We start from the raw sequence: 13895 nt of genomic DNA, 5'->3' as shown, positions 1-13895 counted from the left end.
ATTTAGCAGGTGAAAACAGGATGATGCTCTGTCCAGAATGACATAACAATGCACCAAAAGTTCAAAACCAGCTCACTTTTATGAGGGAAGATATTCTACAGCTCAGTTGAAACGCTACAGGACTGAAAACTCTGGATTTTCAGCCCCACTCCTTTGACCTTTAAGGTTCATATTAAGGTCGGCGTGTGCAGTTTTTGGAGAAACTAGGATATCAAAGTAAAATTATTAAAGTAGCCAAAAGGAGGAAAAAAAATCCAAAATCACTCTCCCAATCAAGATGAAAGTGAAATTCCTCAAATAATGGCATGTCCTCAAAAGAGTGGTTTGCAGAGGAGCACAGTGTACCGTTTATTTGTCATCATGTATCATGTCCAAATACCTTTCTTTGTCCCTTTTGAAATTAGCTTGCTAGCTTTAACTTGAGCTTAAGACTTCTCTTGATCCAAATAAAAGTGGCGGTAAAGTGAGTGGATGTAAGCAATTCATGAAGTAAGCAGCAGGCGAGTTAGCTTTGATAGGAAATCATTTATCAGACTTATTCCTGGAACAGCCACAGATTATTATATTTTCTTTCTCTTTTGGGGGAATTTGATCAACTGATTTCCATCAGGATGAAAATGAAACATACTAAAAATACTTATTAAATTAGTATTATACTAATTCAATTCTTCTGACCTATGCCCCCCCCCCCCTGTACTCCAGTTGAGCCACCCCAGGATTATTTTCCAGGAGACAATCTACAAACTCACAAATACTCTGACGCGTATTGATCATCACTTTTTCTTCTTCTTTCTTCTGTCTGTGTGTTTAATATCCGCAGTGGCCAGCATCCAGAGACTTCCAGCAGTGTCTGTGATGACTGACATCAACTTCCCCATGAAGGGTCGTAAAGGCATGGTCGACTGGGCCAGGAACTCCGAAGATAAAGTGGTCATCCCAAAGGGCCTCTTTGTTTCGCAGTCAGCAGGTTTGTGACTGAATATATTTCACAGATACTGACCGTACTACTTCTAGTCCAACGCGTTTTCCATTGGGACTCTCGCAGCCACAAAAACACAGATTTCAAGCACAATGTTTACTCATCTAGTGAAATGTACTGCTGCATAGAAGCTGGAGTAAAAAAAAAATGTGTAGAATCTACAGGGAAAAGTGAGGTGGGAATGTGTGATCGATGCATAGAGGAGAGACGATGATGGATTCAGGAGCCGCCTCGGAGGAATGGAAATATAAAATATCTTGACTTCTCATCAGAAGCTGAATAATCTTTGTTGAATTGCTCTGTCTGAAAACTTTGAATAAGACTTTTCACACAGACACATCTGTCTTCTGCATGAGTTATTTCCTTTGTGTTTAAGGTAAGCAAACCTTTTTGTTTAGAGCAGTGAAACAATGCTACGAGCGTCACAATGAGCCAGTTTGCTTTCTTTCCTGTGCCTGTTAAAGTCACTGAGTTTTTTCCGACTCAGCACCCTTTCAAACGCTGCCATTCCACCACTCAATACATCACAATCCAGAGCCAGACAATTTGGTTAATTGGTGTAATCAGTCTTATCTGGAATATATATCACAGATAACAAAAACAAGGGATTGATTGGGAATTTGTGCCACGTGCATAATCCCAGCTGCTCTAATTTGCAGAGTGTTAGACGCTGATTCTGTTTGAGACTTGAGCACGTTCTCGCACCGGAGTGAACAAAGTCTGTCGAATAAAGTTGTGCTCTTTGGGGGAAAAAAAAGCATTCCTTAAGTGTTATTGGCAGAAAGTGCTCTGGCACTGCTGAGTACGCCCGTCTACATGAGCCAAGTGTTAGTCCCAATTAAAACTTTCCTGTGATATATGAAAATTTGCCTTGTTATCGGAAGGCAAAACTTACAACATATACAGTATGTAGATTTAAAAAAAATGTACTTTTTAACTAAAAGAATCTGCAAACAAGGTCCACTGGTATAATGAGGTTGTTTGACACTTTGCAAAGAAAGTCTAATCATTGTAAAAACTTGAATGCAGTGTTGATTTATTGTGGATTTTCTCCCTTCAGATATGGAAGGATCGCCTGTCTTTATTTTGGGGACAGTTCTCTACAAGACCCTCGGACTCATGCTACCTTCACCAAAGTAAGGGCACCATATCTCCTTGTACTTATTTCCTGGTGTTTCTGGAAAGGACAAATATGAGACACATTTAATCCTTTGGAAGCTGCAGAAGTGTCCATTTTTAATTCAGTGTAGTAGATCAAGTCTTTAAAGGAGGCTCTGGCTGACTCCAACGTCCCTGAAATGTCACACTTCAAAGATATGAAATTCAACGCATCAACCAGAAAGCCAAATTAGTTTTTCGGTACCGCTTTACTCAAAGTGAGTGAGAGTTAATGCCTTTTTCAGGATAGTTTTGGATACAACCCAGTTTCCAAAAATGTTGTGCTGCTGAGTGCGATGTAAAATTTAAAAAATGTGAGGATTTTCAAAACATTAAAACCCTCATATTTGTTTGAAAATGGTTCAAAGACTACAAACGACTGAAATGATGAAACTGAGAGTTTTCATTATATTTGGAAATTGATATCCCCATATCAAATTTGACGCCAACAATATGTTACTCAAAAGCCAGGAAATGTCACGTTCACCTCTTTGTTGCTACACTTTTTCTTTTTGGAACACTGTCCAGCTCCTAATGAGCAACTTTATCTTAAACAGGGAAACGTTTAATTCCACAGGATCTTCTTCAGGTCACTCTCTGATCAACCCTTTGTGCGGGTTTTGGAAAACTGAGTGGACTGATTGTTGTAATTTTTTACAGCGAAATGTTTTACCATTCCTTCTTCATGAAGGATTCCAGATGTTCAACAGTTCATGATCTCCTTTGACAAGTCAAGTCACATTTATTCATAAAGCACATTTTAAAACAGCAGCAGCTGATCAAGTGCTGAACAGTGCATAAAGAAACAATATACAGGAGTGCACTGCGTCCATAAGAACAAAGAAACAACAATAAATTCTACATTTCCTAACACAGCAACTTAACAAACATAGATTTTGCATTTTCATAATAAGCGTAACTAAATGTCGGCCAGTGTATTGAGCTGCCTTTATTACTAAGGAGCCAGGCTGTTGCATTACATGCAGAGTGTGGTTTGATGATGTCTTGCTGAAATAGACCTTCCCCTGAAAAGATATAATGCATGCAGGCAGCTTGTATAGCTCCAAAAATCTGTGCTATGTTCAATCAAATATGGCTTTTCAATGTTTCAAAATCATCACAATCTGTTTATATTTACATTCCTAACTTTTTAGTATATTAGGTTGTTTATGATTCTTTTTTTGTGCTATCAATTATTCGATTTTTGCGTTTGAATCTTTAACAACGAGTGCATGTGTTTTGACTTTAATTAAGCAAATCAAACATATTCACTGCAGTGTGGAATATGTGGTTAATTAAGGATGACATTAGTCCCTGGAAAAAGCAGCATGAAGCCCCAAATAAACACCTGGTGTCACACACCAATCAACAAGTCCCTGGCACCAACATCCCAAGGACGGAGCGGTCATTCCAGGCCGGGCTGGGGCCAGCTGTCACAGGTGGGGCGGCGGCCCCTCTGTGCACATGTGGAGAGGAGCTCATCGTGCATTCAGGGACCCTGACGCTCGTCCTCGCCAGACTAACAGGAGGACGAGCTGATCAAGAAGCAGAAACTTAGACTTGAGGATTTTCCCTTTGCCAGATTTAAACTTGAGAAGAAAACTGTTTTGTCTGTGCACTTAAGAGTGGAGAACTGACCAACATTTCCATTCATGGTATCGATTTTTTTTTTTAAAGTCTGACTTGATAACTGACTTGTATCATATGACAACGTATCCTCAGCTCGATCCGTGCTGGTAGGACAGGGAGTGACTGCACCTCTCCTTTTCTTTTGTGAAGGTGACAGTTTTCCTCCTCGCTGATGGATTTCACCTTAAAATAAAATATAGTTTTTTATCTCAGCGATACCATAGCTGGACGTTTTTTTTTTTTTTTTTTTAAAAAGGACTTTAATGCCAGATTTTCAAAAGGAAAGAAAAGAGACATGCCATTCAGTCCGGTCGAGCCTTTGATTTCTATTCTCTGTTTTCTGCTCTGCTTGGATGTTTTGAACACCATTACTGGCAAACATCCTGTATATCTGCTTTGACATCTAATGGGCAGCTTTTTAAATCCTCCTTTGAGAGTTTGGTATTCAGGTCAGCATTCAATACAAGCTGTTCTAGAGAAAACACTAGGCCTGTACCCCACTGAGGAGTAACATAGTCGGATTTCTCCTATAGTCGACTGACAGTTGAACATTTTGTTGGATTTTTTTCTCTCATTGATCCAAATTCTCATTTGAGTTAACCACATAATTAAACTATTTGTCTTCTAATCTTGGAATAGCATTTCATTCTATGATAGGACATCATTTTCTCACTCATTAAGTCTGCATTAATGTGACCTTATAACCATATTACACACGTCCAATACAGCAGGCTGATGACCCAGTGTGTGCTGGTCGGATAGCGTCTTTTAACTCACCATTTGAAGATTTACTGAACCCTCCTGATCATAATAATCCAACAAAAATGACTCCCCACGATTGAAATCCAGTAAAAGATTGAATCCAAACACATTAAATCTATAAAGATCCACGGAGCTGTTCGTAAAACATCGCTATTCCGATGACCTTTTGATAACACTTGAAAGCAGCCGATAACAGCCAATGAGAGCCTTTGTTTAAAGGAGGTGCCTCCTCTTGTTCTGATGGCCAAATGCAGCCGACTGTGCCGATGAGCCAATGAAACTCTCCAAACATGGATATGTTGCTTCTATCAATACTTCGGGGTGATTTCTTCATGCACACACACTAATAAGATTGATTTAAAGTATGACTGGTTTTCAGAACTGCATTAAAAGTATTAATACAGGGACATTAATACCAAGAGAGGCTATGAGCAATTCATTATTTGGAGAAAGTTAGACATTAAACAGCCCCAGTATAGCTGGAATGGAGTCAACCCTGGGCTCGACTATGAGACTGGCAGTCGACTGACACTCTGACAAATGAATCGTAGAATACTTGACTGTATGGGGGTCACCCCTAGAAAACACCTTTAGCTGATCCTCTGCAAATTTAAAAGTGAATACGAAGAACTTGCACTGTAGATTATCAGATGACCCCGGCAGAGGGGAATGAAATTTGAATTCAAAACGTGCAGAAAGTCTCCACAGAAACTATGAATCAGGGTTTTGGATAGCCGTGTTCCCTATAGATTCCACATAAGTCTCTCTGACTGTGCACTTAAAGCTAATCCTCCAGTGTTAATGCTTCTTCACAGAGCATGAAAAGAGACCTCAGGTGTTTGAAGTTAAAACCAGGGTTAAAGCTTTAAACACTGGGAATGTTGTCTGATGTTCATCCTTTCTATCCATAAGCTCCATGTAACCTTTAAATGGAGATACAGTATGCTAATACAGCTAAGCAGATATATCAAACACAAGCTTCCTGCTTTACATTTTCAGCGCTTGACCGTCTGAAACGATAAAAAAAAAGTGTCTGAAGGGAACATCTTAAAAAAATGAAATGTTCTAATTTTTGCCTTCTTTTTTTTTTTCAACTCAGGAACCACACAGTCGTGAACTCCAAGGTCATCGCTGTGACTGTGAGACCTGAGCCCAAGGCAACCGAATCCCACCTGGAGATTGAACTGGCTCACCTGGCAAATGTAAGCGACCCCGCCTGAACACCTTCATGACAAATCAACAAATATAAATGTGTTGTTAAGGGGCCGATAAAAAAAAAAAGAAGTCCATTGTTGCTCCTTTTTGACGCCGTAGAAAAGCGTTTTTGTCTGTTCGAGCGTGAACACGGGCACATATAACCTCGCATTAGCCAACACACAATGCTGCTTAATTGGGTCGATAATTAATTCACAAAGCACCCGGTGTCAGGAGAGCGCGCGCTGCAGTCAGATAATTACACAGACAATCCCGTTTATGATCCAGGCGCCTTTTATTCATCTTGGAGATAAAGTGCATGCAAGTCTGGACGTGTCAGCAAATGTGTGTGTGTGTGTGTGTGTGTGTGTGTCTCTGATTGATAACCCCCACACTCCATGTGCATGAGCTACACAACACATTTTCAAAAGGTCTTCAGAGAGGACAAATAAGCTGTTGTCTTTAAGGATGATAATGATGACCAGTGGTTGTCATCATTAGCTTCATGAACATTTTGTCCTTTTTCTTTTCTTCCAGGGAACCATGAACCCTTACTGTGCACTGTGGGACAGCAACATAATGTAAGTGGGCGTGCACTTTTTCAACTCTTCTCACTTAGTTTTTGTCTGTTGTAGTGATTCCTGTTTCGTTGCTCTATTAAATATCAAGGCACTGATGTGGTCTTCAGTTGAACTGTTGTGTTGCTTTTCTTCTTCTTCTCTGAAGAAAGTTTAGCGTGCATTCTCCCTCCATCTTAAAGGGATACTTTAAAAAACAGAATCATCAACAGTGAGTGTATTACCTACAGTTGGTTGCATAGACTTTATGTTAAAGGAAGAAGGTGTGACTTTTTGATCCAGTAGATGTCGCCTTTGAGCACCAGCATTAAACCAAAACAAACTGCTGTTTGGCCACACCTCCGCTATTCTGCAGCCTCCGCTTTCCCCCAGCGACAAACCTCCAACCCCTCTCCACTCACATTCACATGAAGGAGTTATGAATTAGAGCGCACCATAATTAAGCATCATTAAGCACAAAGTGGATAAAATTGTCCTTTGCTTGAGTTGCAATTGCCCGTGGCCTGCATTGTTGTGTTAGCAGGCTAATGTTAGCACACTTGAGTTAGCTTGAAGCTTCACATTGCATGTAAAATGACACAGAATGACGGAGAGCTAAAGACGCTTACAGGACAATCCAAATAATCAGTGAGAATGTTATTCTTCTTTTCTCTAGTCCTTGAATAAAACAGCTTTTTACGCAAGGCCGTCTCATCCATGTAAACACAGCTCTGAAAACAACACAGCCAGCAGGACTCGAGCTTCTCACTCATTGTAGACAGTCATGACTCAGAGACACATTTATACATTATTGGCTTGATTTTTGCTATATTTACGTGTACAATGGTGCACATTCTTCCTTTATAGTTCAATACACATTCATGAACTTCTACCTAAAGGAAGGTTGTAGTCTGACTCATGCTACCTTCACCGAAGTAAAGGCACCATATCTCCTTGTACTTATTTCCTGGTGTTTCTGGAAAGGACAAATATGAGACACATTTAATCCTTTGGAAGCTGCAGAAGTGTCCTTTTTTTATTCGGTGTAGTAGATCAAGTCTTTAAAGGAGGCTCTGGCTGACTCCAACGTCCCTGAAATGTCAAACTTCAGAAACTGGAAATTCAACGCATCAATCAGAAGACTTTTTTACTTTTTTTATGTACTGCCTGTGATAGGGGTGTTTTGGCTTCACCTTTGTACAATGGACGGCGACATAGGCATGTTGTCCACATTATTACACAGTCAGTGGTAGATAGTGGTAAGCACCGCCTCTGTTTGGAGAAGTCGACATATACAGACACGGAAGCTGAGCAATCTACAGCTGAGGATGAGGTTTGAAGCACACAAAACAACATATTATGGAGGCTGCACACGTTACAGTATATATCTTAGGAGCTTTCCCTTGGTATCAGACAGCTCTTTATTTGGCACAATATTTTTCACAACAGTACTCAAGTTGTGTTCCTTCTCAGCATAGGAAGTTATTTTTCAAGAAAGAAAGAGGATAAGAAAGAAGAACACTGCGTCAAAGGAGAGGCGGTCTAAAGTCAAGGTGAATTAATGAAGATATTTAGAAATTGTGTACACTTAACTTCAGTATCCTACAAACCATGCCACAGCATTACAAAGCCTATAGCTTCAGCTCTTGTTCTCCGGTGTGCATCTTCAAACATGGCCTGTGCCACCTTATACTGAAGGTAGTACAGTCACTGTAAGACAACCACTTCATAACATACGAACAATCCCTTTGAGATGGAGCGAATCACATTTATCTTGCAAGCGTACTTTCAAACAAGCGAGATAACCAACATCAAACAAGCGAGAAAGTTGAGAAAAATAAACCTGCAAGACAAGTTTATACCTGAGACCCTGATAAGGTGGTAGACATTCTGATAGCAATACCTTACGCAGTCAGTACCACCTTCTTCTGCAACAGCCCGGCTATATGTGAAGCTGTTTTGAAGCAAAGAGTATGATGTCTATGCTTTGCTGAAACTCTTGCAAGTTTGATTTTTGTCTGCAGTTTGTGTTGTTTCTTAAGTGTCTGATGGTTTAGTGAGGTTATCTAGTTGCAAGGTTTTTGGGTTCACCATATGGCGTCAAGATTTCATGAAATGAGTCACTCATGAGTCACGAGTTCTCTTCTGTAAATCTCTCTCTTGTAAAGACATCAGTTGCAAGTGAGTTAAACTTACAGGATGTTCAATCAGAAAGCAATTAGCCGCAGACTCCATACAGACGCATGAAACAAGCTGATTTTTTTTTTTTTAAGGAGTGAGTTGGTAAGATAAAAACTGCGTATAGATGCGTACAGGCCAGATACTCACTGCCTGAAGTTCTGGAGCGTCTGCCACAAATATACTGCAGAATTATATAACGCAGCAGGAGGGAAACTCTCAGAAATCAGAAGGACGTATGCAAAACACTGCATAAGCCAGAATGTAAAAATAAATGATATCGGACACCAACAGGACAGGCTGTACCTCACCTGACAGAACACATTATAAAAGAAATGATTTCATTCATTGTCTTGATTATTCTTCCATCACCCTGTACATGAAAACACGTAATTACAGCATTCCTGAAACTTTGTTTTATGATCTACATATAGTTTTAAGTTTGGGTTATGTTGCTTGTATTTGGTGCTGTGATGTTGCTAAAGGGAAATGGATGTCACCTTGTTTGCAGTGGAATGATTTCTGTGCCTGCACGGGTTGACATCTGACAGCAGTGTTTGTGTCACGCTTTCAGTTGATACACCTGAGTTGTCATGAGCATTTTCCACCCAGAGAAAGTCGACTTTTCTAGCTGCTTTGTTATTACTACACTGACACGGAAATAGAAGCTGATAGCTGTTTTTAATAGTTTACAGTTAAAGGCATGAAGGCTGTTTTAATTCTAGTTATAGCCAGACTTCTTTGATGTAGTTTGCTTTCTGTCATTGTTAATTCTAACTGGAAACACTTCTTCTCACATGCCGGATATTAATTGCAAACACATGGAATAGAGATGGTTAGTGCTGTTGCCTCACAGCGAGGAGGTACCTGGTTAAAGCCCCCATCCATGCGTGGGTTCTCTCCGGTCATCTGGCTTCCTCCCACAGGCGGAAGACATGCTCGTTAGGATAATTGGTGACTCTATATTGTCCGTAGGTGGGGAATGTGAGTGTTGTCTGTCACTGTAGGTCAGCCCTGTTATTGACTGGCAAAAACAGTCCAGGGTGTAACCCCGCCTCTCGCCCATTGTCAGCTGGGATCAGGGAAAAGAGGTAAAGATAATGGATGGATGGAAGGAATAGAGATTGACGCAGAATACACAAATGGTTGAATATGTGTAATCCACTCAGCGCAGTCTAGCATGTGGTTTGTTTGGGTTTGCTCTAGACACACACATCAGGTGCTCTCTCTTTGTACAATCGCTGTTTGGGGCATGTTTGTGTCAGCCAACAGCTGACCAGAGAGGGGGGGGGGGTGGGGGGGGGCTGCAGAAAAAGTTCCACATACGCAGGCTTTGTTTGCCTTCACTTGCTCGACCCCAGTCAGAGATAAAAGGTTTCATGAAAGTGGTTATCACTTTCTCTGTTGACCCAGGCACTTCTTCATGTTTTGTGCCCACATCCGTAAGTTTGACTTCTCTTCTGCACAAGAATGGACAGATACATTCTCTAGTTTGAGTTGTAGCTGCAGCACCAGCCGTGTAACTCAAGGACAAGCAGAAAAAAAACAAAATCCAGAATGTTCTGCTGTGCCTTCATCATTCTTTCAGTGTATGAAGTGTTTAAATAACATGAAGCAAAGAGGAGATTTTCTGCTATCTGAGATGCAGCAACAAGTTAGTCAGAACTCTACAGTACCTTGCTTCTGTAACTACACAGTTTTGTTCTGTAGCATTAATAAAGCGACACTGTCACTGTCAGTGGACGCATGTCAGGTGTGAAATCAAAGGCATCATCCACCTGCAGGCTCTGACTGAGGGTTTAACGTATTAACTCATCACTCCTCAAATCACTGCATGTTAAATAATCTGTGAGGAGTGGTGAGGTCGAAGCAGAGACGTCAAACTTCCACTCAGTTTTTCTGCTGCGATAAATAATTCAACCAATTAAAAATTAGAGTTGTCTGAATGAACTATCATAATGTTATGGCTCAACGAGTTTTGATATGCGACGTGTTTCTTTAGCTTGGAATTTGTATCGCTCACAGAGAGCAGCTGTCAGGAAAAAGAAGTAGTGTAGTGTCGTTTTCAATTTACAAAAAAAACTCAGAATCAAACCGACCACGCAGAACAGAGGTGGGATGATCATTTCTCAATGTTCAGGCAGTACTTGAACATTTTGGCTAACAATGAATGTGTCATAGTTTTCTCTGTCGTGATTTTCTGAGTTCCTGGATGTCTGGTAAAAAAAAAAAAGAAACATTCCCTGGCGCCCACCCATCCTGTCTAACCTGTCCATCTTTATACTGTATATGTTACCGGGTGCAAAAACGAACTAAAACAAATTCTGAATCCTTAATAAACACTCAAATGTTCTGGCATGCCGGTCGCGTAGCGGTTGGTGCGTGTGCCCAATGTGCAGGGACTGTGGTCCTCCAGGCGAGGGGGCCCGGGTTCAGGTCTGACCTGTGGCTGCTCTTCCTGCACGCCATTCCCCCACTCACTCTCTCTCTCTCTCTCTCTCCCTGATTTCTGTTCCTGTCCTCTGTCCTGTCTCTAAATAGAATCACAAAAAGCCAAAATAAATCTGAAAAATGACACCGCAAAAAACTAAAATGTTCTAAATAATACCACCAACACAATCATACTCAGACCGTTATCTTCCTTAAAGACAATAAGAACAAATGAATGAAAACATCTGAAATGATGCTGAATGAAATCACAACTCTTTATATAACTTCCTTTAGAGCATGTGAAGTGTGCAGTTAATGTGTAGGGCTATAAAGTCAAAAAGAAAAGCAGCTTTGAGACCCTGAAAACTCTGACTTCATGCCCAACATACCTACTGTACTACAACCCATCCATCTTGATATGTAGCACACCCCTCGGTCACAGTTTGTGCTGTTATTACCATAAAACCACCGGTGCTGCTGTTAGAAACACTGACATCTTCATCATTTCCACATCTCGATGATTTTAAGCGCTGTTGAAGGGTCAATAAGTTGATGTATGTCATATTTTCTAAATCAGAAATAACACAACATGACTGCAAAGACGCTAATAATTTATGGTGTATCTGATGTTTAATTAAATTGAAGTTGTTTGAGCGGGTTGCTGTTTTATTTATCGGAAACCTCAAAGCAGCTGTGGACCAACAAGCTCAGGCAACAGCTGATACGAGGCTGTTATTTTTTTCCGCTTTGAAATAGCATGTGAATTGTGCACGGTCCTGTCCTCTATCGTGGTATTTGAGGGCAGCCGGTCTATTTTTGAACAGCAAAGATACAACTGGGACAACGCTGCTCCGTGCTCTGTCTCTGACTTTCACACACCCAGAGTTTAATATCTGCTTCTTCTTTTTTTTTTTCTCTCCCCACTGATCCACACCAAGTCGTTTTAATCAGAGCACCGCCCGAATGACTTCCATGGTATGATTATCATGTTCATTTCAAACAGTTGGCTCGTCCGATCACACAATAGCGGGCCCACTCTCAGGACTCATCGAGGGGGCCATACGCCATCTGTCAGCCACGTTGGTTTCAAACCAAATGAGAGCACTCGCCGTAACAATTAGCAGAATGGAAAGAAATGTGGTTCACAAGTGGAGAACGTGTGTCCTCTGAGCTGCCCGCTGCACTTCCTGGTTGTGGTCAGAACGTGTGAACACTGAGCTAAACACTGGAGGCAGCTACAGTGAGGCTGCGGGGCTGAGACAGCTGCCACACCTGAGTCTCTGCCGCGTTAAACCCGAGGCATAAATATTCAATGTGACAACACAAGGGGAAACTGTTGTTGTTTGTCTGTGTGTGAAAGCAACTGCTGTTCATCACTACAAAAGCTGCAGCTCTATAACTTGTGATAGAGTCTGTAATTTTCCTTCTTGTAGCTCTGTGTGTTTGTGTGCATCCTTTTATGCATATTTTTCTATGCAGAGTGAACCAAATGGGTGCATTTTTAATAAGGTGCTGTTAAATCTTAATAACTGCAAAGCTGGAACAATGTATTGTTCTTCAAAATCATATTCAACGGGTATAATTTGATTTAAAATGAACCTGCTAAAAGGAAAGTCAGCCAGCCAAACAGTGAATGTTCATACAATAAAAGGGAATTATTTTTCACCCGTGCTAAAAAGATAGATTCAAAATGACAACAACCGAGACTGTAAGATCTGTTTTATTGTAAACAGAATCTGGATGTAAGGATTGATAATGTGCTCTGGTTGAAACGTGACAGCGCACATTTATGAAAGTACTTAAAATATCATATTTTAAAGAGTTTTAATGCAGCAATCTGTAAGATGTCGAGTGAGTTAAGTCAATAAATGACCTTACTATGTCATCAGACTTTAAGGAAAAAATTACAGATGAAATATTTTAGGTAATGTAAGTACTCAACAACAACAAAAATATAAGCCAATTTCTGGTTAATTTAGATATTTTAGTTTAAAGGCAAATCTAAATCTAAGCTTATAACAAGTGCATTGTTTTGGTGTAGTTAAAAACAGGAAAGAAAATCACAGGTGTGAGTATTGTATCAATCGCTCCGTAAGAAACAGTAAAATGCTAATTCACTTGTTAGAGCTGCACAACTTAAACTTCTAATTGAGTACTTCTAACCTGTAGCTTTAGTACTTTCACAGAATGAATGATCCACATGAGTTTTTAAACAACGCTGTGAGAAGATAATTAATGAGCAGATGAAATCAATCTTTAACAGCAGATATTTCTCCTGCGTCACATCATCAAACGGTGACAAGATAATTAGTTCCCGAGCAGTCTTCATTTGGTTCCTTGCAAATAAAATCAGCCAAAACGACTCAGCCGTCAGAGCGATTGTTTGATGTTTCACACCGAGCCAAAGGTGTGGAACATTTCCACTGACATCTGATTACCTGCATTGTCATCTTTTGCTGTGATTCAAGAGGCGATGGGACAACTTTCAAAGACGTGGAGAGTAAAAAAAAAAAGGTGTAAATAAATAAGCTAATATGCAGTTATTCATGTGCTGTAGCACAGCACGTGAATGAAGCACAGCATTCATTGCCTCTCAAGACTGCAGCTCCTTGGCACCAACTGTAAACACTTTTATTACTCTTCTTCAAATGTCAATATTTTCAGCTAGCAAGCAGGTCTGAAATCTCCAATATCTCGACCACTGTCCAGTGGGAAAAGGAAGGAAATGCAACCCAGCGACTTTTAAATCTGTGAACTTCCCCTCAAGTTTAGAAAGACAGAAATCCACCCGATCAATCTGCTCAAGACATATTGCACCATCTTCCACCATCTTGGAAATGTATTATCATTGAGCATACAGTTTAAGATCAGATCACTTTTTAGCCTGTCTGTTTTTAGATTTTATCTCAAGAAATGGTTCTAGAAAAAAGAGAACAATGTCAGTAAGAGCAAACGATCAGCTTTGAGTCTGATTGGACACACAGGTGCTGACAGGAAGTGACCAGAGG

General features: G+C 40.4%; 1 protein-coding gene across 9 annotated transcripts in view; it reads left to right on the top strand.

Moving 5' to 3' along the window:
- adgrb3 (adhesion G protein-coupled receptor B3) overlaps positions 1–13895 on the top strand; it is a 146955-nt gene that overhangs the window by 94066 nt on the left and 38994 nt on the right. For all 9 annotated transcript variants that reach the window (XM_061039593.1, XM_061039590.1, XM_061039592.1 and 6 more), the window contains 4 exons: positions 821–967; positions 2040–2115; positions 5628–5730; positions 6260–6303. In XM_061039593.1, coding sequence (XP_060895576.1) covers positions 821–967; positions 2040–2115; positions 5628–5730; positions 6260–6303 — 370 coding nt within the window. The remainder of the gene's footprint in view (positions 1–820; positions 968–2039; positions 2116–5627; positions 5731–6259; positions 6304–13895) is intronic.

The sequence above is a fragment of the Labrus mixtus genome, chromosome 6, assembly GCF_963584025.1.
Source record: "Labrus mixtus chromosome 6, fLabMix1.1, whole genome shotgun sequence".
Lineage (NCBI taxonomy): Eukaryota > Metazoa > Chordata > Actinopteri > Labriformes > Labridae > Labrus > Labrus mixtus.
Note: the sequence above shows the minus strand (reverse complement) of the source record. Positions and strands in the feature narration are given on the sequence as shown.